A 24525-nucleotide genomic window follows, 5' to 3' on the forward strand; every position below is an offset into this window, starting at 1 on the left:
GTTAATTTCACTTAACTGTATGCAACCTTCCTCCTTCCCCTAATTTTATTTGTGGGTACAATTCATAATTAGTTATATATACATAGCACAAATTAGTTATATATACATAGCATTTTGCAAGGCAAATGAATCAGGGTTTTTTGCTCCTTCCCTCCAAGAAAGCAATTTTAATTAAACCCCTCTATTCCTGAAGATGGGATGATGTTAGGTGTCATAAGAATCAATCTTATAATCCCAGTTTCTGATTTACATAGATCTCAACAGAAGCAAAGGCTGTTGACAGAAAATAGATCCAGTAAAGTATAGAAGATTAGTAAAGGATTAGGTTTCATCTCTGCTTCCAAAATCCTCTCTCAACAGCACTCAAACAGCAGATGCCAAGTTTCATCTGTGCAGCCTGTACACTAATTAAAGAAGTCAGACCAAATCAACGCATACAACACAAAGCTGGTTGGCTTTCTTTACTTTGGTCACCTTTCATTTTCTATAAAACCATCTCAATTCACACCTAACAAACTCAAATCAAACACGTTCCAGAGCTTGTAACTATTCTGGTACCTAAAAGATTAGGACAAAAATTAGCTATTAATTCTAGAACTGAATTGCTGACTAACAAACTAGATCTTGAATATAATTCTTGGTCCAGTGGTGGTTTGGGGTTTTTCCTGCAGAATACAGACTTGACTATTGTCAAGTAAAATCTGCTAATCTGGAACAGCAAAACTGCTCCCAAGAAACTGGGTGCCATAATGACCTTTAGTTTATGATCACTTTCATACAGACCTTCAAATGACAGCTGCAAATACTTCTTTGGCTCACAAGAGACATCATTAACTCTGCATACCAGCAGTTATGCCATTTCTTTCAACAGAAATGTTCATAAGGTTTAAGCATATACATGTATATCTGGGAATTATGACCACAGAGCCTGTGCACTGTGCTTATTTTGCTAGGAAGAAATGTCCTATTGTTCTGCATATCTAATGAGTCCTTACTCATTCAAATAGTCTGTGATTCTCTCCCAAATCTTTCTCCAATGGGCGAGTTCCAGAAAAAACTACGAATAAATTCCCTTCATATTTTTCCCCATGAGGACTCAAAGCCATTGCACCCCCACCAGGAAATTAACTTATTCAGTAACTCATCCACATTTGATCAAAAACCTGGGATAATGGGAAGCATTACTAGTCCTCCTGCTGCACCCCAAGCGATGCTTCCCCAGCCACTACTGCCCTCCACCATGCTTCCCAGCTCAGGCTAGCTCCAGTTCCTATTAGACTCTGACCTGAAATATTCCAGAAAAAGAAGGGGTGGAAGACTGTTTTTTGCCAGGTTGCTGTGCTGAAGCAGCTCAAAGGTGTTGCCAGCAGCACAGTCAGCCAAAGGAGAGACAGGAACACAGCAGCCGACACCTCGGGGCACTGGGAGGCTTCCCTGAACTGCCGTGCAAACGCATGGGGTATCAGGAGATCACGGCCTGGTGTAACGAGTGTTTTGCTCTGTGCCAGCTTTGGGTTTTTTGTTTCTTTGATTTATTTATTGTTTTAAAGAAGAAACATGGAAATGCTCTACTTTGGAAAAAATACACAAGTAGGCTACTTTCTCACGACGTTTATATCTTACTAAGCTCATCAATTTTTTTAAAAAACTTTCTTTTGGAGGGGTGATATGCCAGTGACAAAAACCTAAGCCTCATCTCACAGCAGAGCTGACAAACTACTTTCTTCGTTGTGTCCAGTGACACTTCAGAGTGGCAGGACATGAAATACTGATTCATCAAAAGCAGGAATGTCGTATTCAAATACTCAAAAAACAGCAGAAGAAAATGTTACCTCCAAGACGAAATTTCAAGTTTAAACTCTCATAGGCCAATATTCCTTCAACAGCTTTAGCGAATTTAAAAGGTCCCTTTAAAAATCCTTATGCTTCATGTATTTTTAGACAAATATTTTTATGACTACAAGATGAGCAAGTTCTCCACTGCTTTAGACTGTTCCTATGGAAACAAACCCACTGGCAAACAGGAGTCCTGAACAACTCTGGTACCCTGCTCCTTTTAGCAGGAATAAATCACGTTTAGAAATCCGCAAGTCTAAAGGCCTGATTATGTAGGGCTCAAGGAATTGCAGTCAACAGAGTCCAAACAAAGCTTTCCAAATGAAGAGTCTGAAGTGTATGAAATAGCTAGAGGCTTACTTACTAAGCATACTTAAATCGCTTCGCATATGTGAAGTGTCTCAGGAAATTAATTCTGAATTGATAAATGCATGTCACGTCAAGACAGATGAGAATCTACATATTTAATCTGTAGATCGGAATCACAGTTTTGGTCTGTATGTGTAGGTAGTCCCAATTACAAAGAAGTGATTAAATGGTTTGTTACAAAAGAGTAGAAGCAGCACACAGACATGCCCCATAGCACTCAGACTTGCTACTAGAACTAACTTCTGCAGGAAGCTTTCAGAGGCAGAGTAAGGAATGGACAACAGTTGGCACGCATTAGCTTGCATTTTCTGTGGCGAACCAAGTAAAAAAGGTGTGGCAAAGACTGCTACGGAGGAGAATTTAGCACAGGAAGGGGAGGACAGTGATTTAAATCAAGCATGGTTTGAGCCTGCCCTTCTACAGTCTGGCAGTTCCTCTCAAGATGCCAGATGAGGGCTAAAATCTACAGCACGTCCCCATTGCAGAGAACATTTTCCTTTATCAGTCAGAGCTGCTCCAAGGGCAGACAGCTCCATGATGGGGAGGCATCAGAGAGCACAACACGATTCTTCAGTGATGTGAGAGAAGGATGGAAGTGCCCTGAGCTTCCACACGCCTTTTCTGTCTAGTGTCTTTGAAAGGAAAGGGAGAGGCAGCACGACAGTGCTATAAAGGCTGTCTCTGCCATTTCTTGGAAGAGACTCTCTGGGAGGTTATTAAGTGTCCACTGCTAGCAATAGTTTGGAACAGGAAAAATACATGTGTGAAGACAAAACCTGTCACCAACAGGGGCAGGGAAGGAGCAGAGAATCAGCTGGATTTTTGAGATCCAGTCCAATTCTAGTTGCTATGATCTTCCATTGTAAAAATCAAGAGTTACTCTGACCTCTTGGTACAGTAGGCATCTAAACGTATGGGATTTCTTTTGCAAGAGTAAATACGAGGTCAAAGCAGTTTGTGATTTCTACAAAACAGGAAAGTGATGAACGATTTGAAAATGTTTTAATCAATCCTGTGAAGGCTACCATTGCACAAGTAGTTTTGCCTTTCCTATAGGATGGATTGCTTTTAACCTCAAGAGAAAGTTTCTGCTTAAGTCCCTGGGCATCTCCTTACAGGTGAGAATTTCTGGCAAGAGACTATGAGCTTCCTAATGTCACCTGTAGCATCACAGACCCTGCTGATGCATGATCTATATTTGAGAATACCTACTGCTTTTGCGGTCAGACCTTAATGGATAAAAACCTCAGATTATTTTTATACTGCTAAGTACCATGATTCATTCATTTCTACGCTCCAGGGAGAAAAACAGGAAGGAAACACTTAGTAAGTCCTCAATTTCGTTTAACATTGGTAATGAGCGTCAAGCAAGCTGTGGGAAGTGGAAAAAAAAGCCAACCTCATTCCAATTGGAGTGGCATTTAATAAACCTGTGCAACTCTGGAAAAATAAAGATATACTCACGAGGTGGGTGGCACATGGAAGGATTAATTTGTGTTAATTAGAAGTTGTGGAGGAGGAATATTTTGAAGGGGGGGAAGCAGTTTCAGAATTTCAGTGAACATTGTGATAATACTAATTAGCCAATTATTTCTCCATCGTGGCAAGCAGCTTTCAAAGTCATTTCTGCAACTGTCACACCTCCTGTTAAGTGGCTAAGATGCACCCCACACAAGCCTCAGACATAACTATTCTGGCAGGACCAGTCTGCCTCTCAGCAGTATCACTCTCTTTATCTTACATTTGATAAGGACAAAGGAAGAGGGAACAGAGGCTTTTCCAGAGAATCAGGGTTATTTAAATTAGACATTTAAACAGAACAAGTGTGAGAGGCTAACTTACAGAGGGAAAAGCTCAACACACTTATGAGAAAGACTAGGAACAGAAACCATTGTGAACGTCCCAGCTCAAGATCAATTATGTTGTAATGCCGTCACACAGAAATCTTAAAACTTCATCAAGTATTTTCATAAAGCCCAGCATTCAATGATTCTTATTATGAAAAAACAAACAAACAAACAACAGACTAAGTGCTGATTATTAGGAGAGAGAAGAGAGGGAGGTAAAGACAGAGGTACACGTGATCCAGAAGGCAGTGATTAGTATCATCCTATTAAGGCTGCTATGGTAACACCAAACATGAACTAACCTGGAGAACCATACTCATGTCTCGGTAACCTACAGATCTTGGGCATCACTTCCATTAGGGTCTTGACATACTGAAGAATGGTCCCTTGTAACTAAGAGAAAACAGATGTGTATAAACATGTTAGTGTTATTGAACTAGGAAACTTTACAACAAATTGCATTCAAACTACACATGAATTAAACAAGCTCTAAAAATCTTGCATTTAATTCTGTCAGTCACCATCTTAAAAAGGCAAATTTTTCAAATTAATACAGTTGCACTTCCCTTCATATGGCATTAACCACCTTTTGCTACAGGAAGAGTGGCACAACAGCTAAGGCCAGGAAGCTAAAAAAGAGGAAATCACGTTCTTCTCTCACAGACTGTCTCTATTGTCTAATCAACTTTTAGATTTTTGGTAAAAAAGTTGCATTTGAATACTTTCAAAAGCAACAAGAGAAAAATCCTTAGCATCAGGTATGTTTGTAACAGCTCAAACTGGCTATTCTGGGCATACCAGTTAAGACACAGTCCCAGCCTACAGTGGGTCTACCTTCCTCCCACTAGACACCTATTTCATACCTGTCTCCCTACATCTGAACATCTGCATCAGCAGGATACCTCCCCCCCCCCAGGCCTTTTAACCTTCTTTATAAATGCCCAAGCATTCAATGCTACTTTTAATGAATTGAGACAATCTACCACCTAAATAAATAATAATAAAAATCTCCCCAGAAAACAACAAACCAACACTTGGCCCCAAACCACAAAAAAAATAATCAGTGTTTTCCTCTTTCCCTGGAGATTAGACCATAGCACCACTTCAAGAAGGCTCCAGCCTTTCTAGATTGTAAAAAATGTACTTAGAACCTTGTGGGAATTACTGTAAACAAACTGAATATGTCAAGTGTCTGAAGTGAGATTATGAATACTACAGCTATCCCCCAGTATAGTTGGATTATTTTGGCAGCATGTTCCTTACAGGCAACAGGGACAGAGAGGAAAAGACAATTTCTTTGGCTTAAACTTAACTGCAATGCATTACGACTATATACACAGATACTAATACTACAGCAAACAGCCAGTCCCTCAACCTCCTCCTAGTGACAGAAAAGACCCTTTTCAATACAAGATACCTAGGCTGTATAGATAACTTGTTCAACATCTGGTCTGATCACTCTTCTAAATAGGCTTGATGCTATCCATTGCTAGATCAAGCACAGAGATTAAACCTTCCTTGTTATTAAGGCATCATCTGTCAATGATGTTATTAATGAAAGCCCTGAAGTTAGGCAAGGCAGAAAGCACACTCCAGCTGTTGTCAAAAAAACATTGAGAAAGTGAATTTACAGTACAATCTTTAAGGTGAAATCAACTAATGTGAAACAGTCATACTTTTCCAGAGTTTACCCAGGACGTAACAGCAGAGGTCTCCACAAATTAAATTAATGTCCAGTGAAGAATCCAAGGTTTTCAAAACATTGCTCAGGCTACCAAGGCACATCTTCTATTGCTCTCACAAGACACTGAGTACTCTCAAACACAGCTTATATTGAACTTCAATGGAAGTAACATTTTAATTAGTTTTATCTGACACCTTACTTTCACTTTGTTCTTCTTGAGACATTTCCCATCAGAAACCATTTGGAATAGCAGAAAATTAAAGACAATTGGCATACCAGGCTCTTGACAACTTTCAGCAACTCCTCCATCACCACAGCAATACCCTGGTAACCAAGAAGTCTACAGATAACTTTAAAGTGAGGGGGACCAACAAAATTCCTGTAGTTGCTGTAGATGCTGGAATATGCCAGATTCAATGCCTAAAACGAGAGAACAGACACAATTAATGACAATTTCAGCTGACTGCATCTTTATAATAATCTCATTTAAACAGCATTTTAAAGCATATTAATAACAACTTTCTCTCTCTCTTTCCAGAGGTTAAAATACAAAGCTTCCCTTTTGTAAGGCAGGAACTCCAACCAAAATCTCTGTATTAGCAAGAAAAACTTGTAAACACTTTTTTTTCCACCATGCATCTTCCATTTAACCATTTATAAAGCCATGAACATTTCCTCTTTTGTATTTTTCTATTTACACAGGTATAAAAGGATAAGAGTAGTCAATGGCAACTCTCAGATCCCTGAATTTAAAGCACAGCTTCTGCTCCTATATCGTCCATTTTATGTACAAAACATCTTGAAAGAAGTTACTTCAATTTTTAGTTCATAATAGGTGTTTTAGATCTTTGAGGACTCAACTACAAAAAACCAGCCTTCTGCAGTTACTGCTCTGCAACTAATTAATAAGGATCTCTCTTTTTCACACCCCTTAGCTGTACAGAAGATGAAAGCAAATCTAAGTCTGGGATGTAACCTCATGGAAATTATTCCAGAGTTGTATAAATAGGACCAGGTGCTTTGCCATATTAATGGCTATTTCTTCAAAGCAAACACAACTGTACATGCTGATGCTGTGTAGGGATTTAGGAACTGCTTGCTGAAGCTGCGGATCAAAGAGGAGTTACCTAACTTAACACCCTCCATTTCTGTAAGTGGGTTGTTCTCCTAATACCCTGAAATTTAATTTTAAAGGGGAATCCTGTCAACCTTTCTTGCTGAAGGTTCCATTGTGCTTTCTTTTCTTTTCTGCAGTTATCACTCTCTCCAATACATGCATGAAAGACAACATACTGCTAGACCTTCAATTCCACACACATCAGCTGTAACAAAAAATTTTCCTTCACCAGTATCCAGGAAGAACATTGACCTTCCCTTCAGTGCAGATCCTGCTCCAATTATCCATGCAAGTCAATACCAGATACTGTAATACATGGCATTGCGCAAAGAAACTACTAGGAACTCAAGTCATTAAACTCCACCAAGCTCTTGGAGGATTTTAGTCTCATAAAAGAACTTACAAAAGGACTTACAAATCGTCTTTAGAAGAGATCGGGATAGAAGATACAGTTTTACTGTTGTTGTAAATCTCTATATAAACACCAGTTTCCAACGTGTTTTGAACCGTCGTCTTAGAAATTCAAAAACTGGATTCTAGACTGATATATAGCGAATGCAAATTTAGCAACAGGTTAACACTTCTTGGCCACCTTTTGTGGATGCCTTAGATTTTCCTTCACAAACCCTCATGCATCAAAAATTGTTGCACTATGAAAGAAATACATGACAGCACAAGCTCAGAAGAAGCCATCTAGGTCATAATGAAAGAGAACTAGAGATGCAAAACCAACTTTCTGAATCAGGCAGCTCCTGACCTAAGTGAGAAACCTTGCATAAGTTATTAAAACATTCACACATAGAAAATTACATACATTTTATCCTGCTTCAACGACCACAGAAATTTATAACCAGCAATTTATTTCTGCAATGCAAAAATTCAAGACATTGCCAGTACTGAAATTTACCTAAAGGTTTAGTTATATTTCTTAAGTGCCTGAACTTCTGTCTCCATCTGTGTGATGAAACTATATAGCAAGACAGCCTGACCTGCAGAAGGTAGGTTTGGGGATTTTTTTGTTTTTCTTATCTTGAGGGTCCTGGTGAACAAGAAGCTGACCACAAGCCAGCAGTATGCCCTCGTAGCAAAGGTGGCCAACAGCCAGGGGGGCTGCATTAGGCAGAGCACTGCCAGCAGGTTGAGGGAGGTGATCCATCTCCTCTACCCAGCATGGGCGAGACAAACCTGGAGTACTGGGTCCAGTGGTGGCCTCCCAAGTACAGGAGAGAGACAGAGAGACATACGGGAGATCCCAGCAGTGGGCCTCAAAGATGATTAAGGGACTGAAGCACTATGAGGAAAGGCTGAGAGGGCTGGGACTATTCAGCCTGGAGAAGAGAAGGCTCAGGGGGATCACATTCATGTGCATGAGAAACTGATGCGGGGAGTAAAAAAGATGATGGAGCCAACTCTGCTCAGTGGTGCCCAGTGACAGGTCAAGGGGCCATGGGCACAAATGGGAAATCCCATTTAAACATCAGAAAAAGCGTCACTGCTGTGAGGGTGGTCAAACAGAGAGGTTGTGGAATCTCTGTCCTCAGAGATGATCGAGACCTGACCGGACCCGTCCCTGAGCAACCTGCTGCAGGTCACCCTGCTCTGGAGGGTCCCCTGGCCTCAGCCATCTGTCAGTCTGGGAAGCTCTGTTCTAAGGACCACAGGCTTATGTCGATTTTGTGGAGGAGGGCTGTTTCCAAATACTCACCCATCTTTTGTGTGAATGCAAACTAAAATAGACACAGTGCCGCTATTAGATCGGAGCTGGCTGAAAGGCTAAACTCCAAACACACCCCACTGGGTGGACAGCCTAAAGCTGCATCCTTCTAGTACAGCGGGTGCATTTCCCTACCTCTCTGCATACAGAAAAGGGGTCTGGGGCATTGATGGGGGACAGAACTGGTAAAACCGTAAGAAAATATGTGCAGATGAAGATGAATGTCCCAATATACTAAGCTTTTATACAACTGTCCCTAAAAGGATGAGATTTAATCTTTTGCTTTTGACATTTCCAGTCAGGTAGGTCTCTACAATAAACGTGTCCAAACTGTCTATTTTGGCTATAGTGCAAGGAGAATTTTATTTCAGTAGGTTAAAGCGTTTTACTGCCATGCAGTTAAGAGGAGGGAACTCCTCTTTGCACAGCAGAAACTTGTCATAGAAAAGCAAGCCCTAAAAACATGATTTCAGTATTTTAAAACTTACTCATAACAATAAGAAGCCAGCCAACTAGAAATACATCTTTCTTCAATGTAACCCTCATGGGGAAGTACCTAAAATGGTCCACCTGTAAACGCTCAATTAGCAGAGCTTTATAAACTGTGACAAGGTATTTAGAAGACACTATCAGACACCACTGCTGCTTCCCCCCCCCCCATAATGCACAGAAGCATAAAATGCTTAGGCAAAAAGCCACTAACAAAGGGGAGGTGGGGGTGGAGAACGAGGGAAGGAAAGAGGGAGTTCATTATTTTTGAAGCTATGCTTGCTCCCTCCCCTACTTAAATAAAAAAAAAAAAAAAAAAAAAAAGAGTTGCTAGTTGCTGATGTCATCAAAGTGCTAACATTAATCACTCACAGCATCACTGGTACATGCACAAGAGCATATAACAGGGATGTTCAGGCACTACACTGTCCAAGGGGAGGCAAGAAAGAGAGGGGGAAAAAGACTTTTTTTTTTTCCAGTGTAGGTTCTTTGAAAAGCAAGGCAACAGCATCTAGACAAGATGTGCGCTTGCATGAATTTAAGTGGAAGAGACAAAGAAACCATGCCACCAGCAGCATCGGAGAAAAAACCTGAAAGCACCAAGCAATGAGAATTCAGTCCAGGGAATCTGAGGGGAAGAAAAAGCAAACCAGCAAGCAGACATCAGGCAGGAAATAACTCACGTGAAAAGGGATACAGAAAACTTAGTGTTTATATAATTTGCACAGCAGCATCACCATATGAAATTTCTGTCAGGAAGTGACGGTAAGTACTGACTTTATAATCTGTAAAACATCAAATGGGTTTTCCAAACATTTATATGTCAGTAATTATGTGTCACCTAATAACTGATGTTTTGTAACAATAGAAATGTATTACTGTTATTTAATTAAAATCCAAACATTCTACTTACAAAATGCTGTGAGGATAAAACTATTGTTTCTAGACTGTGTTAGGAAGTGTTCTATAAAAAATAAATTATAATTTTAAGTAATTGGGATCTACAGGCTACAGAGAAGACAACCGAGTAAGTAGAAGCTCCGATCTTACTAATGCACCCAATTTTAATATCTGCAAAAGCTGCATAAATGCCAAAATGTGTCTAATAAGTTTAATTTGATAGCGAACTCAATTCCATTATATTGTTGCTGTATCAAAGAGGGTGCAGTTACGACACGATTAGAATGGCAGCATCTACCCAGATCAGTCATATCTAAGGTTTTACATTGTAATGAAAATAAACATACATCTTTTTCTTCCCAATTCCCAATAAATATAATCCAAAAGCCTTGAGCAACAATTTTCATACATATAGTCATAGAATTCTTACTATTAATATAACTATCAAAATCCTACTAGAATAATATATATTTTGTGAGCCTCCTATCTAATATAAAATACAATAAAAGTAATACAGAATAATTTCAGAATATGTTATGAGCGAATCTTACAAGCTTTCTTCATCAGGAGAATTTTCAATAGTCAGTTGTTATTTAGCCAGGAGACTTAACATTTTAAACATGATCATTAAAAAAAAATATTAATGTTTATAATGAAGTCATAAACAATGAAATACAGTGTTACTGTCATGGACATTTATCTTCATAAAAAAAAGTAAGAAACTTTCACAGTGGAAAAAACTTCCACGAGTGCCACTAGAAAATGACTAAAAGAATCAGATTAAATTGCTGATGTAGGCTCTTTTTCAGAAGTTACCCTCACAACACTAGAAGCAAAAAAACCATGCCAAACAAATGAAAATACCCACTGGCTGTTAATATATATTCTGTAATAGACTTGTTTAGAAAATTGTAGAAAATAGATGTTTTCCTTTCACTATTTACAGTGGTAACACAAACTGAGAATCTCAAAATACTGGCTGTTTTTCTAGTATTAACTTTATAATGAGGAGGAGCATAAGTTCAGGGCAGACAGACTATGGAATTACATACAATCGCTTAGAACAGAACAGAGTATTAGGCCTTTTTTAAAAACCCACTATTTATCCAAAAGGTATGCTATAGTTAAAGCTGTGTTTCACCAACTAAGCTTAGCTTGAGAAAGGTTTTCCAAGAGGCTCACTAGCATCAAGACTAAATATTGTGATGCTGATGCTACCAATGTAGTCATCACAGCCACTGCTGCTCTAGCGGTAGCTACAGATGTGCTAAATCACCAGCAAAAAATGGACAGTGTCACTGAAAAAGAAACTAATGTAAAATTATATTGGAGACAAAATAATATCTGGTGATGTTTCCACATACTGTTTTGTGTTTCAGTTGATTGTGACTGGCAAAAATGAAGACTTACGGATGGCAGAGGCATTTATCCCTCAATAGCCACTCCTGCCACCCCTCTCTTGCCACTTAATGTAAGAAAATTCATTGCTCATAAAAGCAAGCTTTGAGATTATGTAGAACACCAAGTAAGTAAAATAAAATGCAAGATAGTAGACTAGAGACAAAAACAAATGCTGCATTTCTTTTTCAGTCATCTGAAAAAAAATGGTGAAAGAAGTGGTTCCCTGATTGCAAATTCCGCAAAACACACAATCTCTCATGGAGACAAGATACAACGGGTCACCTGTACAGGCAGCAGCTCCAGCTGAATTTCTATAAGCATATGTTTATCCTTTCACTTGGGAAAGAAATACAGAGTTTAAAATACCCCAAACTTTAAGAACTTCCAATTCCCACTTTTACACAGCAGTACCAAAAATAAGAGCATAGTTTCCTAATAAACTCCTTTCCTAAATTACAGAGCACTACAATTAAGATCCACACGACATCCCCAGTGCTGCAGCTTCTCAGTTACCAACCTGGGAAACAAACACCTTCCCTTTCTACAGCATCAGGAGAGGGGAAAAAAACACCAGAGCAACGTCCCAATGGGAATAATTGTCCAAAACATCACAGGAAACACAGCTATGGTAATTTGGCCAAAAATGGCCAGTTGTGCCGACAGCTTTTACAGCATCATGTACCACCCTAACTGGAACAGCATGCTATCCAGTTACTCAAGAAAGAGCTTTCAGAAGGAAGAGAGGGTGCCTGCCAGCCGCTCCTCCTTTGTTGTTGAAAACCTAACTCCGCTAACGACATACATCGTGTGCGTGACCTGCCAGTCTGCAAACCCCTCCAGTGACCAGTGCAGAGTTTTTAACACGCTGGAACAAGACCCAGCATCTGCGAGCAACACCAAGAAAGAGCTGGCGCTGGGCATCTGGCTCACCAGCAGCGTCCTGCTCCTCATCATTGCCGCAATCCTCCTCTATGGCTGCTTGCACCTCCTGTGCCGCAGGAGACGCGAGCGTTTGCAAGGGCGAAAGGGGACCTCCAAACAAGACCGCGGGAAGGCGTGGACCAAAAGCGCAGCGTACGCCTCGGAGGAGCACGGCGGGCAGAGCCAACTGATGCAGGACACCAAGGAAAAGCATGCAGGTGGCATCCAGCTGGCCACAATCATAGAGAATCCCTCAGCATGCAAGGAGCCCATCATGCAAACTTCCAAAAGCTGGGAACAAGTGCCAACAACAGGACAGTGCTCTGCTATAAGTTAGAAAAAACCTTTTGTCAGGGAGGAGATTTTTACTACATACGACATCCCAACTGCTTCAAACGCATCGCGTGCATTGTCGGTGCTCATAACGGGGAGCTCCGACCGCTCACCGCAGCACTCCTGGCTGTACCTCCGGTGTCACATGCCTTTCCAACAGCTCGTACACAGCCAGAGGTACTCAGAGGCAAACATTCAGATTCCCAAGAAGTGAGCACTTCAGCCACACTCCACTATTTAAAAATTAAGCATGTAGCAAATAATCGGTTTACATTTTGAGGGGATTTTTGGGTTGCTTTTCTTTAGTCTAAAACAGCAAACAAATATAAAAATGAATCAAAAGTAACCAAGAGACTTTTTTTTTTTTTTAAAAGCATAAATAAAACTGAGTAGAAGTTTTGAGACAGCAACCCAGGCTGCTACACTACAGGCAACGGGAACATACACCCCAAGTGCATGCAGTGGTTTGCCAGTGTTGAGTTTTACCCCCACAATCCCGACTGCTTCTCAAACTACACACTACAAACTACTACACTCAAGACTACGCACTTCGCTGACCGTGGTGGTCTCCATAGCTCCCATCTGAATGAGGTCAATCTCAGCATGTAAGCTAAACTCACCAGGATTTTAGTGGTATCCTGTCTCTGAAATTTCCCCTTGGCCTAAAAACATATGCCAGATAGTGGCTCTGTAAGGACACTTCTAAGGAAATATCCTGGGTTATCGTATTTTGCACTCCTCTGCACCCACCACAAGCCACCTTCTGCTCCAGGGGCGAGCGACTCCCCTGTAGAGGAAACAGAGTTCAGAGAAGCAACTGCTGGCCTCTCTCTTTCTCTTTCAGTTTTAATGATGAAACTCATTCACCAGCTGCAAATTTCTATCCAACCGTACAGTACGTTTTGTATAACGAAGGGGCAAGTAAGTAAAAACATGCCAAAACACATTTTATATTTGTAACAAGAAAATCTGCCAATCAACTCACTCTGCCTTGAGCTTCACGGCAAAGTGCCAAGAAAGGCCCTTCGGACAGAAACCTGTTCACCCTCACAACATGAAAAGTTTTGTCTGGCTTACATGTACAGGTCACTCTCCTGGTTTTGGCTGGGATAGAGTTGATTTTCTTTCTAGTAACTGGTACAGTGTTGTGTTCTGGATTTAGTAGGAGAATAACGTTGATAACACACTAATGTTTTCAGTTGTTGCTAAGTAGTGTTTAGACTAAAGTGAAGGATTTTGCAGCTTCTCTTGCCCAGCCAGCAAGAAGGCTGGAGGGGCACAAGAAGTTGGCACAGGACACCGCCAGGGCAGCTGACCCAAACTGGCCAAAGGGGTATTCCATACCATGTGATGTCATGCCCAGTATATAAACTGGGGGGAGTTGGCCTGGGGGGGTGGATCACTCCTCAGGAACTGACTGGGCGTTGGTCAGCAAGTGGTGAGCAATTGCATTGTGCATCACTTGTTTTGTATATTCCATTCCTTTTATTATTATTATTATTGTCATTATTATTGTTATTGTTATCATTATTAGTTTCTTCCTTTCTGTTCTATTAAACTGTTCTTATCTCAACCCAAGAGTTTTACTTTTTTTCCCCCTGATTCTCTCCCCCATCCCACTGGGTGGGGAGAAGTGAGTGAGTGGCTGTGTGGTGCTTAGTTGCTGGCTGGGGTTAAACCATGACAGTCACCCTGTTTTAAATCTCTTAAGTGCATTTGTGTTCCATAAAAACATAATAAATCTTAGTATTGCTGTACACTATGGTACATCTGAAAAACAAATGTACACTCCGACTGCAGGCATTTTAAACTGCTATTGATACGAACCTATGCATAAAGTCAGCTCTTGTTGACACAGCTCAGTTGTAAAGTAAAGGCTGGAGAACTCCTAGCTGGGCAGCTGCCATCCCTTTCCACCATGCCCTGAAAGCCGATGGGGTGTACAATTTTGGCAAGAGAGTGCCCACTGAGTATTTCATAGCAGGCAATGGGTCTTTTCAGCTACTATATTTTGACAACATTTCCCACAACTTGTGAAAGACGTCAACTCTCATATTGCTAGGAAGACAGGAGCTGACATAAGTTTGAGGCAGCATCTTTACTTTTTCCTGCTAGGATAGGTACGACACACAGAAACTCATGCTGAATGAGGGTGAGTATTACTTTTAGAAAACACTTCAAAAGGCATCTTTATTGTGTTAAGTTAGTAATAACGTGTTCTCCACCCCCTACATAGCATTTTCTCCAGCTGACACGTTTTTCTTTGTCTTACACATCAGTCTTAAATAAACTCTGAAGACAAGAACAGTTTACTGTTGTTTCAGATGAAGGTATTTCATGAAAGAGACACTGAAAAACTCTCTTCAGAGCATAAGCCAACACTACAGGTTTACTGCCAAAAAGGGGTGGCTGGGTAGCAGGGACAGGAAAAAAAAAGCTTTGAAATGATCTTGTAATCAAATTAACACTAATGCTTCTCTAACTAGGATTTCATCAAAGAGAGAAAAGATGATTTTAATGTTAAAGGGATGCGGCCAAGAGGCATATTCTCATCTCTGCCAATATCTTGGGCCCTTGAAAACCTGTTTCTTCTCTGCATTTCTGTTTCTTTATGTGGTTTTTAAGGCAGTCCAATACATATATTTACGTGCATTTATATGTTATACAGACATTTATATACTGAGAACAAGGAGCAGTTCAATCTTAAAGCAGTTTTGAGGCATTCACCTACTGAATCTTGTTATTTATACACAAACACATACATACAAAAAGACACATGTATCAAACCGAGATGGCAAGGAGCTGCCATGGAAGTGCTTCCAGGAATGGGATTTACCTCATTTAATATAAAATCATTCCACCCAAGGAGTTTACTGTGCACTACTTAGCTAAATATTTATATCACCTCGTAAGCAATGGACCATCTTGCAGCCACTGCAAATGAGCAATGCATAACGAGCATCATCTGACTTCTGCACTAGTGTTGAAGAACTCATGTCATCACACACTCGCAGAGCTACACAATTCTTTGTCTCTTGCCCAGAAAGTTTTAGTACAGATACATTCAGGTTCATTCTGGCAATTCTGTGTTTCGGTAGTTCACTGTCCAGTTTTAACAGTGATCTAGCAAGGGGCAAACTTGCTAAGTGATTACTAAACTGATACTAAGATGCAACATAGTGCAAACTTATGTTAACTTGTGCACCAGCAGTAGATAAAAACCATTATATTCACATTGAGAAGTATTTTCCAAAGGGGTCTTTTTTCATAAAACAAATGCGTTAGCATCTACAAAACACAGAAGACACACAAACATGAAAATCTTTGGAAGATATTATATAAGCCAGAAAGGAAGCTCTTAAATTCTGGTCTACACAACCTCTATAAAACCAGGTACTTCATTAACATGCAAAGTTAGTTTCAAATCCCCAGAAGAGACTCTTTGTTATATGTGCATTATTAAATATTTTATGCATCCAGCCCACATTGCCAATTTCAAGCTCCTAACATTCATTTCATTAATCCTACACACACTTCACCTGAGTAAAGGGATTTCAATGACCATGCTCAACGAGCTTTTAAAATACTCCAGCTCACTTAAAAGGATGATGAGCTTTTGCAGGTCAGCTCTTTCCCACCTGACAGCTCTGCTCCCATGTCAGCCAGGAGAAGTAATTTGTATCTGTGCGTTTGTTTTGCTAATTGGATGAAGATACTGCTCAGAAAGCTTTAGATGCAACAGAGAAGGGGGACACAACTCTCTGTGCTAAGCATCAATACACATTAATATAGACCAAATGCTTTGATCCATTTAGAAATACCTGAGACTACGTGAACACTGAGATCAAAACTAAAAATTTCTTTAATTACTCTTAAGCAAGCACATTGCTCATGTAAAGCTTCTGCACAGAAAGTGTTTAGCCATTACAGTCCAATACATGCATGTGTGAGTGTACGTATACACAAGAAACCACAATGCTGTTGTTTTGACCTAAATAAACACCATGGATTGCTAAAAAACCTTCCAAAACCCCAACCCTCCAAAAAACACCAAAAACCCAAACCCAACCAACAACAAAAAAGTCCAATGAGGAAAATAAAAAGTCATATTCCTTGGCTATATGATCAATATAAATTGCTCACCTGAATATCTTGAGTAGTTCAAGAACTCAAAAAAGACAATAAAGTAAAAAATACATAGCTACTCCATACCCCGCTATTATCCAGTCAGGAGACAATTCAACAATATAACTATTAAAGGACCCAAACAAGGATGTGCTCTGTGGCAAGCCTGGCTATATAGTACACAGAATAATATCATGCAATTATATCACACGCTAGAACATGTTGCCTCTATCATGTAAAAATTACTATCTGTTACTTGCTATATACAGTAGAAATGTCCTCCTAAAATTCCAAAATAAATCAGATTCAATAAAAATACACTGTTGTAAATATCTAAAACTACAGAGTCAGGAATATTTACTAAAATAGGCATATCTAGTTATGAAACTTGCTCCAGAAATGCATCTAAGAACACCCTCGATTGCTCCTGCTCATATGGAAATATAATCAGATTTCTGAAAACATATAGCTCTCAGAGTAAAGATTACTAAACTCATTTTAATAATGTAACCTGAGTGATAAAAAAAGGGTTCCCTAGTTAATCCTCTGTCACTCACCCCACTGTATCATCACTTAGATAAATTAAGTTAGCAGTCTCTACTAAATTCAGTGGGGTTTTTGCTCTTTACACTGCATCTGGTGAATTCCTAAAATAGTAAGAAACACAATAATCCTAATGTAAGAAAATCCCACTTTCCCATAATTTACTGTTCCCTGTTGGAGAACAATTATATAAAACACTATTCACAGTACCAGACAATCAGCTGTTACATTCTACATTAAAGACATGTGAGTCCTTTTCCACCTCCTTTACATTTTAAAAGCATGAAAGTTTTACAAATGCAGCAGATATATTAGGATTGAAATTTGTAACTTCTGAGCTGTATCTTCAGCTCTCAAAAACTAGCTTGCTGGGCAAATCACAGAGATTGCACCATGTAACTAGGATATGATGTGTGGGAAATAACAATAAGGCAAGGGCTAATTATGCTCATGTTTAAGTAGGAGCTAGATAATGAAAGTAGCTAGATATGAAAATGACACAGCGCACTTGTATAAATTACAAGGATAACTGAGTACATAATTTTAAAACTTTTTTTTTAATCAACAGTCCTCTAATTTGATCCTTATATTTTAATTGTTCTTTTCCACACTTTCATTTTGCCTCCCTGATACTCAAGAAAACAATGCAAAATTAAGAGTGCTAAATATTCTCAGATGATTTGCTGAAGATACCACTGCTGGTTTTTACTATTGTAGGAGGTAGATCAATATTTCTGACTGGTTATTAAAAATGCAGATATATGTTAATGTGCTATACCTTTAACTGTTGTTAAGACTCAGATAATAATTCTGAAGTGTAAGAAAATAAATCTGCAGTGATCAGGGAGAATAAATCTATCCCTCCAATACACAATACTGCCCACATGAGCATAGCATTGGTCCTGTGAATACAGGCTAACTTTCCTCACTTGGGTAGTTCCATGAAAGCCTACAACTATTCTCTTGTGCCAAGTACTCTCTCAACTTGTCACCCACGTAAGCTCCTTTCCAACCTCAGTATTGGGCATTGCCTTAATGCACAGAGTACGTGACTGCATATCATGTACACTTCTATTGAAAACTTGCCTAAACCTTCTAGGCACTCCTAATGTGCAAAGTAAGAAAGATGATGTTAATACAGGAGATGAGATGGCCAGAAGGCCAAGTTCATCACAACGACTTTGAGGTCTTTGGGTTGAAGATGCCAAAGAAATGCTACATTTTTTTGGGAAATAATTTAAGCAGTTTGGTATCTGATAGTTTAGGGTGGTCAGAATCTATATTCCTTTAAGTCAGATAACATCTGAAGCAGTTTTTCCTATCTGTTCCCACTCCTCCTGCCATCACAGTCTTCATCACTGTAACAAGGAAGCAGCTGCACCCAAGATAGGCTCTTGTTCTCACTTCACCAGATGACTAATTAATCTTCTCTTTGAGTCTGCTCTGCCACTATAAGCAACTGTGCAATGCAAGGTGGTTGAGAGAAGGACTTATTTTTAGCTTTGTCAGATGAGACTAACCATCAGACTAATCACTTGCACTTTGGCTGAAACACATGATGAGGTTCACAGCAAAGTCTGAAAAAAGGCGTTATGTTGAATTTAAAATACTCCCAAAATATATTTGAACCCATTTTTAATAACTTTCATATTCTATAATTTCTATAATTAAAAAAGATACCTTTAATCGTTAGCAAACCAAAAATACAAAGGGAATTAAATCCAACCTTCGATCCATAGAGATACTGCGGCTGTGCATTAGGCTGCTTATCTCTCTGAAACTCCTGAGAAAATGGTAGCACGGTCCGAACAAATCTATAAAACCAAAATAAAGAATTCATTAATTATACTTGGGTTAGTAGGTGTGCACCTAATGCACCTTACCCTGTGTAATACTGCTTTTGTCTACATATAAAATCAAAGCCAGACTCGTAGCCTTTCAGCCCAAGTTGCAGCTGGGAAAGCACATAGCCTGCACTGCCCAAAAGCCTGGACACAAATCATAATCCAATTCTCCATCACTTACTGGGACTCTGTTCTTCCAGTGGTGTGCAAAATACTTCTCACCTCTACTCTAGCCCAGCCCAGCAAAAAGAGAATCAACTAACAAAGTAGCAACAGCCTCTCACAGAGAGTAAGGAAGTTCCTTGTGCTTTCAAAATTAAGTCCTTGAGAATGAACTACACCTTTAAAGAACATGACATTTCTATTTAATGCTTTGGAGTTTTTTCCCACCAAAGAAACTCACAGCATGAGAAATACTTTAGGTTAATACCTTTAAAAAAAAGTCAGGAGGAGGGGTATAATCCTTGTAGCAAAATTAATGTTTCAAAAGTTTGATCATGCTTCAGTGTGAGCGTGTACCAATACAAATCACGTTTAGCTTTACCTTTGTGTATTGTTAAGAGGATGCCAAGAGAACCACAAAGATATGGAGTACCGCAAAAGATAGGATCAAACAGCCCACGCTAAACTGAGGACCCCAGAGTGTGAAAAACGGTGCTTGGGCAGAACTGGGCAGGCACGAATACTCCTGCAAATGAGCGGGACAGACCTCCTCCCCTGATGTTGCCTGTTAACTGTGTAATGCACATTTTTCAGCACTACGGTTTTAGTGCAGAAAGAAGTTAATCAACATCTCCTACAGTTCTGATTCTGCTTACCTTTAGCAAACTGAGCAAAATTGTTGGTGCATGTGTTTACAGGTTGGATGGCTACTTTATTTTTTAACTTGATAAAAAGGATTTCTTCTAAATGGTGCAAAGCTGTATATACACAGGGATGAGGAAAACCAGCTATTTAAGAAGTGTACATCAAACGTTTGTACCAGATCAGGCTGTTCTGAGTGATAGCTGAGTAAAATAAATGCATCTAGGAAAAGGTTTCAGGAAAGGAAGTTTGCAGTACATTATAATATCATAAGATACAACTATATCTTGATCTTTTTTTTCTTTAAAATAATGTTTGAATTTAATCAGCACACAAAATAAATGATTGATTAATAATTTTTCCTAGAAAGAACATAGAATTTCTATTTTTAATAGGCCCATTTTCTAGCTGAAAACAAAACCAGCCATGCTAATCAAAAATTGTTTCACCCAAACACATATAAATTGCACTATGTTGCTTACAATTATTTCCACTGTGTTTTATTTCTGAGTAATGTAAATCATTCTTGTGAGAATCTGTAACTTCAGGACAAGGTTTTCTGTATTTTTTTAACCTGCTCAAAAATAGGTATACCCACAGTTTCAGCTACTTGTTCATATGTATTTTAGCCCTGTCTTTCCAAAAGTACTTCTACTTGCTGAAGTCCAGAAAGTACTTCCATTTAGAGCTTTTGAAGAAAAAAGACCATTTGTGTATTATTTTTTATACTCTCTCTCTCTCTAATTTTAATTTTCTCATATTTACATTTCCTCAGTTTACAAGTTTGCCCCCTTCTCTCTCACTTACACAGCAACTGAAAACTTCCTCTTGAGATCACTTGAATCTGTTCTCTGCACAGACACTTCATTAAAGAGTTTACCAGAGACGATGTAAACATTCGATGGAATTCAAAGTAATCTGCAACATATGACAATCCCAGAGATTACTCCATTCCCCCTTCTTTCTCTCCAAATCCTATTCCTTTTTAAACTGACATCAATTTTCAAGCCCTAAGAAAATCTCAAAAAGGAAAGAAATTAAAAGAGATACCATGTCGTCTGAGATAACACTGGGTTTCAGTGTGCGGACATATTGGGCAAGAGCTGGTTTGTTATCACTAAATTAAAACCCTCACAAGGAAAAGAGTGTTTCAGAATATAAGTGTGGGTGCATCCCATGACTTTGGAAGCTGTAACTATAATTCTTAGACTTTTCAAAAAGGTATTATGAATATATTTGAATTATAAAATCATTAGTGTCTGGGAGCCAATCAGAAAGACTGTATTTGGATTGAGAAGAAATAACAGCCTCAGAAATCAAATACTGGAGAAAGACTTCTGAGACACAGCCCCTAAGTTTCACTAGCTCTGTACAAGCACAAGTAACTCTTATGTGTTCCCCAGTGCTCCTCTACATTCTTGGGGGTTTCCCCTTCTCTAATGTTTTAGAGTAGTAGCAAAATAGTCTTAAAGCTTTCTTAAAGACTTGATGCAAGCACTCATTTTATACTTTCTTGGGTGAAAGATGCTGACAGAGGATGAAACAGGTTAAGAAAAGGAAGTAGCAGCAAGAGATACAGTCACTTGTTATCTCATGGAAGAGCTATGGCTAAGACTGAGGATACAACAGGCTAAGGAGAGTGCAACATTCTAGGAGGTATGTGAATAATCCCAATATATCATTCAGATAAATATTTCTTCTCTCAAAACTAAGAGCTATATAGAAACCTTTACCGTTCAGCATCATCTGCCATTCTTCAAACTTTTTCAACGTGTGTGTGTGTGTGTTTTCTTTTTGACATCCTGCTGGTTGGCCTCCTCCTGCTCCTCCTCCAAGGAACAGAAGCATCTCTTTGAAGGACTGAAGTTCTTTGAATATCAATGCTAAAGCTAGGCAAATTTTTACTTTCCCTCAGATACTGCTGGATGCAGGTTTTGGCATCCTCCAAGATAATCACTTCTTTTCAATTAGTGTTGATGATCTCACAGCAATTAATCCATTTTAATCAACGCAGGGTGTAAGCAGTTCGAGTCAACTAAGGAGATGAAAAAGCCTGCTGGCTTACCAAAGCTTGGCAACAGTGATTGCTAAAGGACAACATGATCCCCAAAGTAAGTATTTTAGGAATCAAATAATTTTATATCGGTGTTTCTGTGAACCTACCAGGAAGGAGTTCATAGTGAGCACTTTAAAAACTAACCCAAATCATTCTATGATTCTAATTACCATAAACTATTTAAGAAAACAAGGAGAAATCTGAGAAAGACCACTTCAGTCAATGAACCTGCTGCTGCCTTGCTACTGCAGGCACCAGATCAATCTCATTCATAAACTTTCCGAGCTTCATCTCAGAACTAGTAAGATATCACAATCCTCCCTCCCTGCACTTCCCTAATTGGTATGAACACTTTTAACTACCAGCCTTCTCAAATTAGTTTGTCCTGTCTACCAGACCTCAGGGTAGCCCTACACCTCCTCTCAGTGAATGCTAGATCTAACTCACCCTTCTTGAACAGGACACTTTTTGAACAGGAGTGTCAAGATAGAACAGGAGGCTATAAATTGAAGTGTGAGGAAACAGCAAACAAAATGGAGCATGAAAGAGTAACAGCTACCACTCCCTTGCTATCACCTTTCCTTCTGGCAGAAAGACTTTTTTTTTTGGTTTTGTTTTTTTTTTTTTTTTTTACGTGGGGGAAGGTAAGTTGACTACCATCACCCCCTACTTTGCATGAGCCTATATCCCTGCACCATTTGGCTCTTTGTAGCAGAAAGTAGGTAGTTTTCACTGCCAGTGCTGCTTTTCAGGTTTGTTCCAGCAGTGTCTGAACAGTGACTATCCGAGTATATATGCAAGACAAGAAAGACACAGCTGCTCTTATGTGAAAACTAGGCTGAAAAAAACTAGGCGAGAGACAGAGAGCTCACAACAGGAAGGGGGAGAGGCAGGCAGGCAGAAAAATAAAAAGCTGGTCTTTTTGTTCATTCTGTGACAAATCTGTATCCCCAGAAGAAACATGTCATAATGCATTTGCAAGAGTGCTCTACACATGAATTTTTAGCAGAGAATACAGATTTGGTGAATGTGTTGAGAGGAGATAGAGTCTGACTACTGTCTCTGGAAGCTTGTATCATTTGTGCCAAGAAAGCACAGAAAATCCTCAATCCAAATAAATATCTAGGCTGCCTCACACTTGCTCCTCTGTTAGCCCTCAACACAAAATAAGCTATCATGGAAGGAAAAGACCAACTTAGAATTAGTAAAGAAAATAAGGCAGAAAAAGGAATGCTACAGATAGTGGAAAAGGAATGAACAACAAAAATCTGGAAGTTGTCCTTGTGTCATTTGAATCCTCTGGACAGCCCTAGTCCTACTAACTCCACAAAGACACAGGGAAATGAAAAAATGTACAGACACGGGGATAAGCATGACAAAGATCCTCATGCAGAAAGACAGAGCTCTGGCTTGGAAAAACATGCAACTGAGGGCCAACATGAGAGAGCTCTTAAAAAAAAATCTGAAGCAGCACAGAAAAGACAAGACTGGAAAGACAAAAGTCTGGACACAGCTGTGCAGCTGGCCAGCACTAATGAGACTAAATTTCAGAAAACCAGCAACTACAATTATTAAATTGCTAAATCTTTTAATAGCAGGCTCACTGTTTAATCTCAGTACATTATCATATATAAAAAACCAAAACCTCCCAAGGTCCAAATAATTAAACATGAAATGTGTTTCAACACTTCTACGTGAATAGCCTTAGCCTTTGAACCAAACCTGCAGGGTTTCTAAACACTTGCACTCTTTAACGGGTGTTTGAAATCATCAAGTTCAACCATTCTTGGGAAAAGAACTTCAAAAGGTACTGGATACAAGTTAATCTCACCAAAACACTAACTTTAAAAGAAGGACCTTTACACCTAGGCTGTAGTCAAATTAATAAAAGGCCAGCCACAGGTACTACACATTTCCTTCCTGGGAGCTCCACCTCCAACCCCTCATGACCAAGTAACCTCTCTGCTTTTCATCATACTTATTTCTCTTTTTTCCAGCCTTTCGTTGTTACTTTTCTTTCCTTGTTTACACGTAGCTTTCATACAAGACATTATCTATCAAGAGCCCAGAATTAAACTAGCAGCTCTCACAGAGCTCCTCACTGTGTACTCCTGTATTTGGACACAATTACCTGTACAGTTGAATGCAGAGAGAGCTCACCAGTTTAAAGTTCATGCTAACAGCAAGGCAGCAACAGACATAATGAACGTGCTTAAGAAGTATAAAAGGGCTAGAAACTCCCTGTTCCCTCTCCCAGCAAAAATATCAAAGGGCACTGTATAGCATGTGCAACACACATTAATTCTCTCCACATTGCTGTTTTTGACTGAAACCAAAGCAATTCTGTGATGAAATTAGGAAGTATGTGTACCATGTGTCCAAGATCTGGCTCCCTTTATCATCTCTTAAATTAATTATCCTGAATTAATTACCTGACAAGCTTGAGGATCAGCCTAACTCAATTCATGCGTACAGTTTTTAAACAGACAAGCAACAGTCCCACAGGATCCTGCTAGTGTCCTTTTGTGTTCCACTCTCGCTT

General features: G+C 39.4%; 2 protein-coding genes across 4 annotated transcripts in view; one reads left to right on the forward strand and one right to left on the reverse strand.

Moving 5' to 3' along the window:
* Positions 1-24525, reverse strand: part of CYFIP1 (cytoplasmic FMR1 interacting protein 1) — a 79982-nt gene that overhangs the window by 10879 nt on the left and 44578 nt on the right. For all 3 annotated transcript variants that reach the window (XM_049834048.1, XM_049834047.1, XM_049834049.1), the window contains 3 exons: positions 19006-19093; positions 6013-6156; positions 4355-4445 (listed from right to left, as the gene is read on the reverse strand). In XM_049834048.1, the coding sequence (XP_049690005.1) occupies positions 4355-4445; positions 6013-6156; positions 19006-19093 (323 nt within the window). The remainder of the gene's footprint in view (positions 1-4354; positions 4446-6012; positions 6157-19005; positions 19094-24525) is intronic.
* LOC126052836 (fibronectin type III domain-containing protein 9-like) lies at positions 9465-12982 on the forward strand. The gene is made up of 2 exons (XM_049834052.1): positions 9465-9821; positions 11817-12982. Exon 2 carries the CDS (start codon positions 11944-11946, stop codon positions 12613-12615), a length of 672 nt encoding a protein of 223 aa, XP_049690009.1. The 5' UTR covers positions 9465-9821; positions 11817-11943; the 3' UTR covers positions 12616-12982.

The sequence above is a fragment of the Accipiter gentilis genome, chromosome 31 (genome assembly GCF_929443795.1).
Source record: "Accipiter gentilis chromosome 31, bAccGen1.1, whole genome shotgun sequence".
Classification (NCBI taxonomy): domain Eukaryota; kingdom Metazoa; phylum Chordata; class Aves; order Accipitriformes; family Accipitridae; genus Astur; species Astur gentilis.

Excerpts from the sequence above, each read along its gene's own strand:
- LOC126052836 (XM_049834052.1), top strand. The coding sequence starts at position 11,944 with ATGGGAATAATTGTCCAAAACATCACAGGAAACACAGCTATGGTAATT.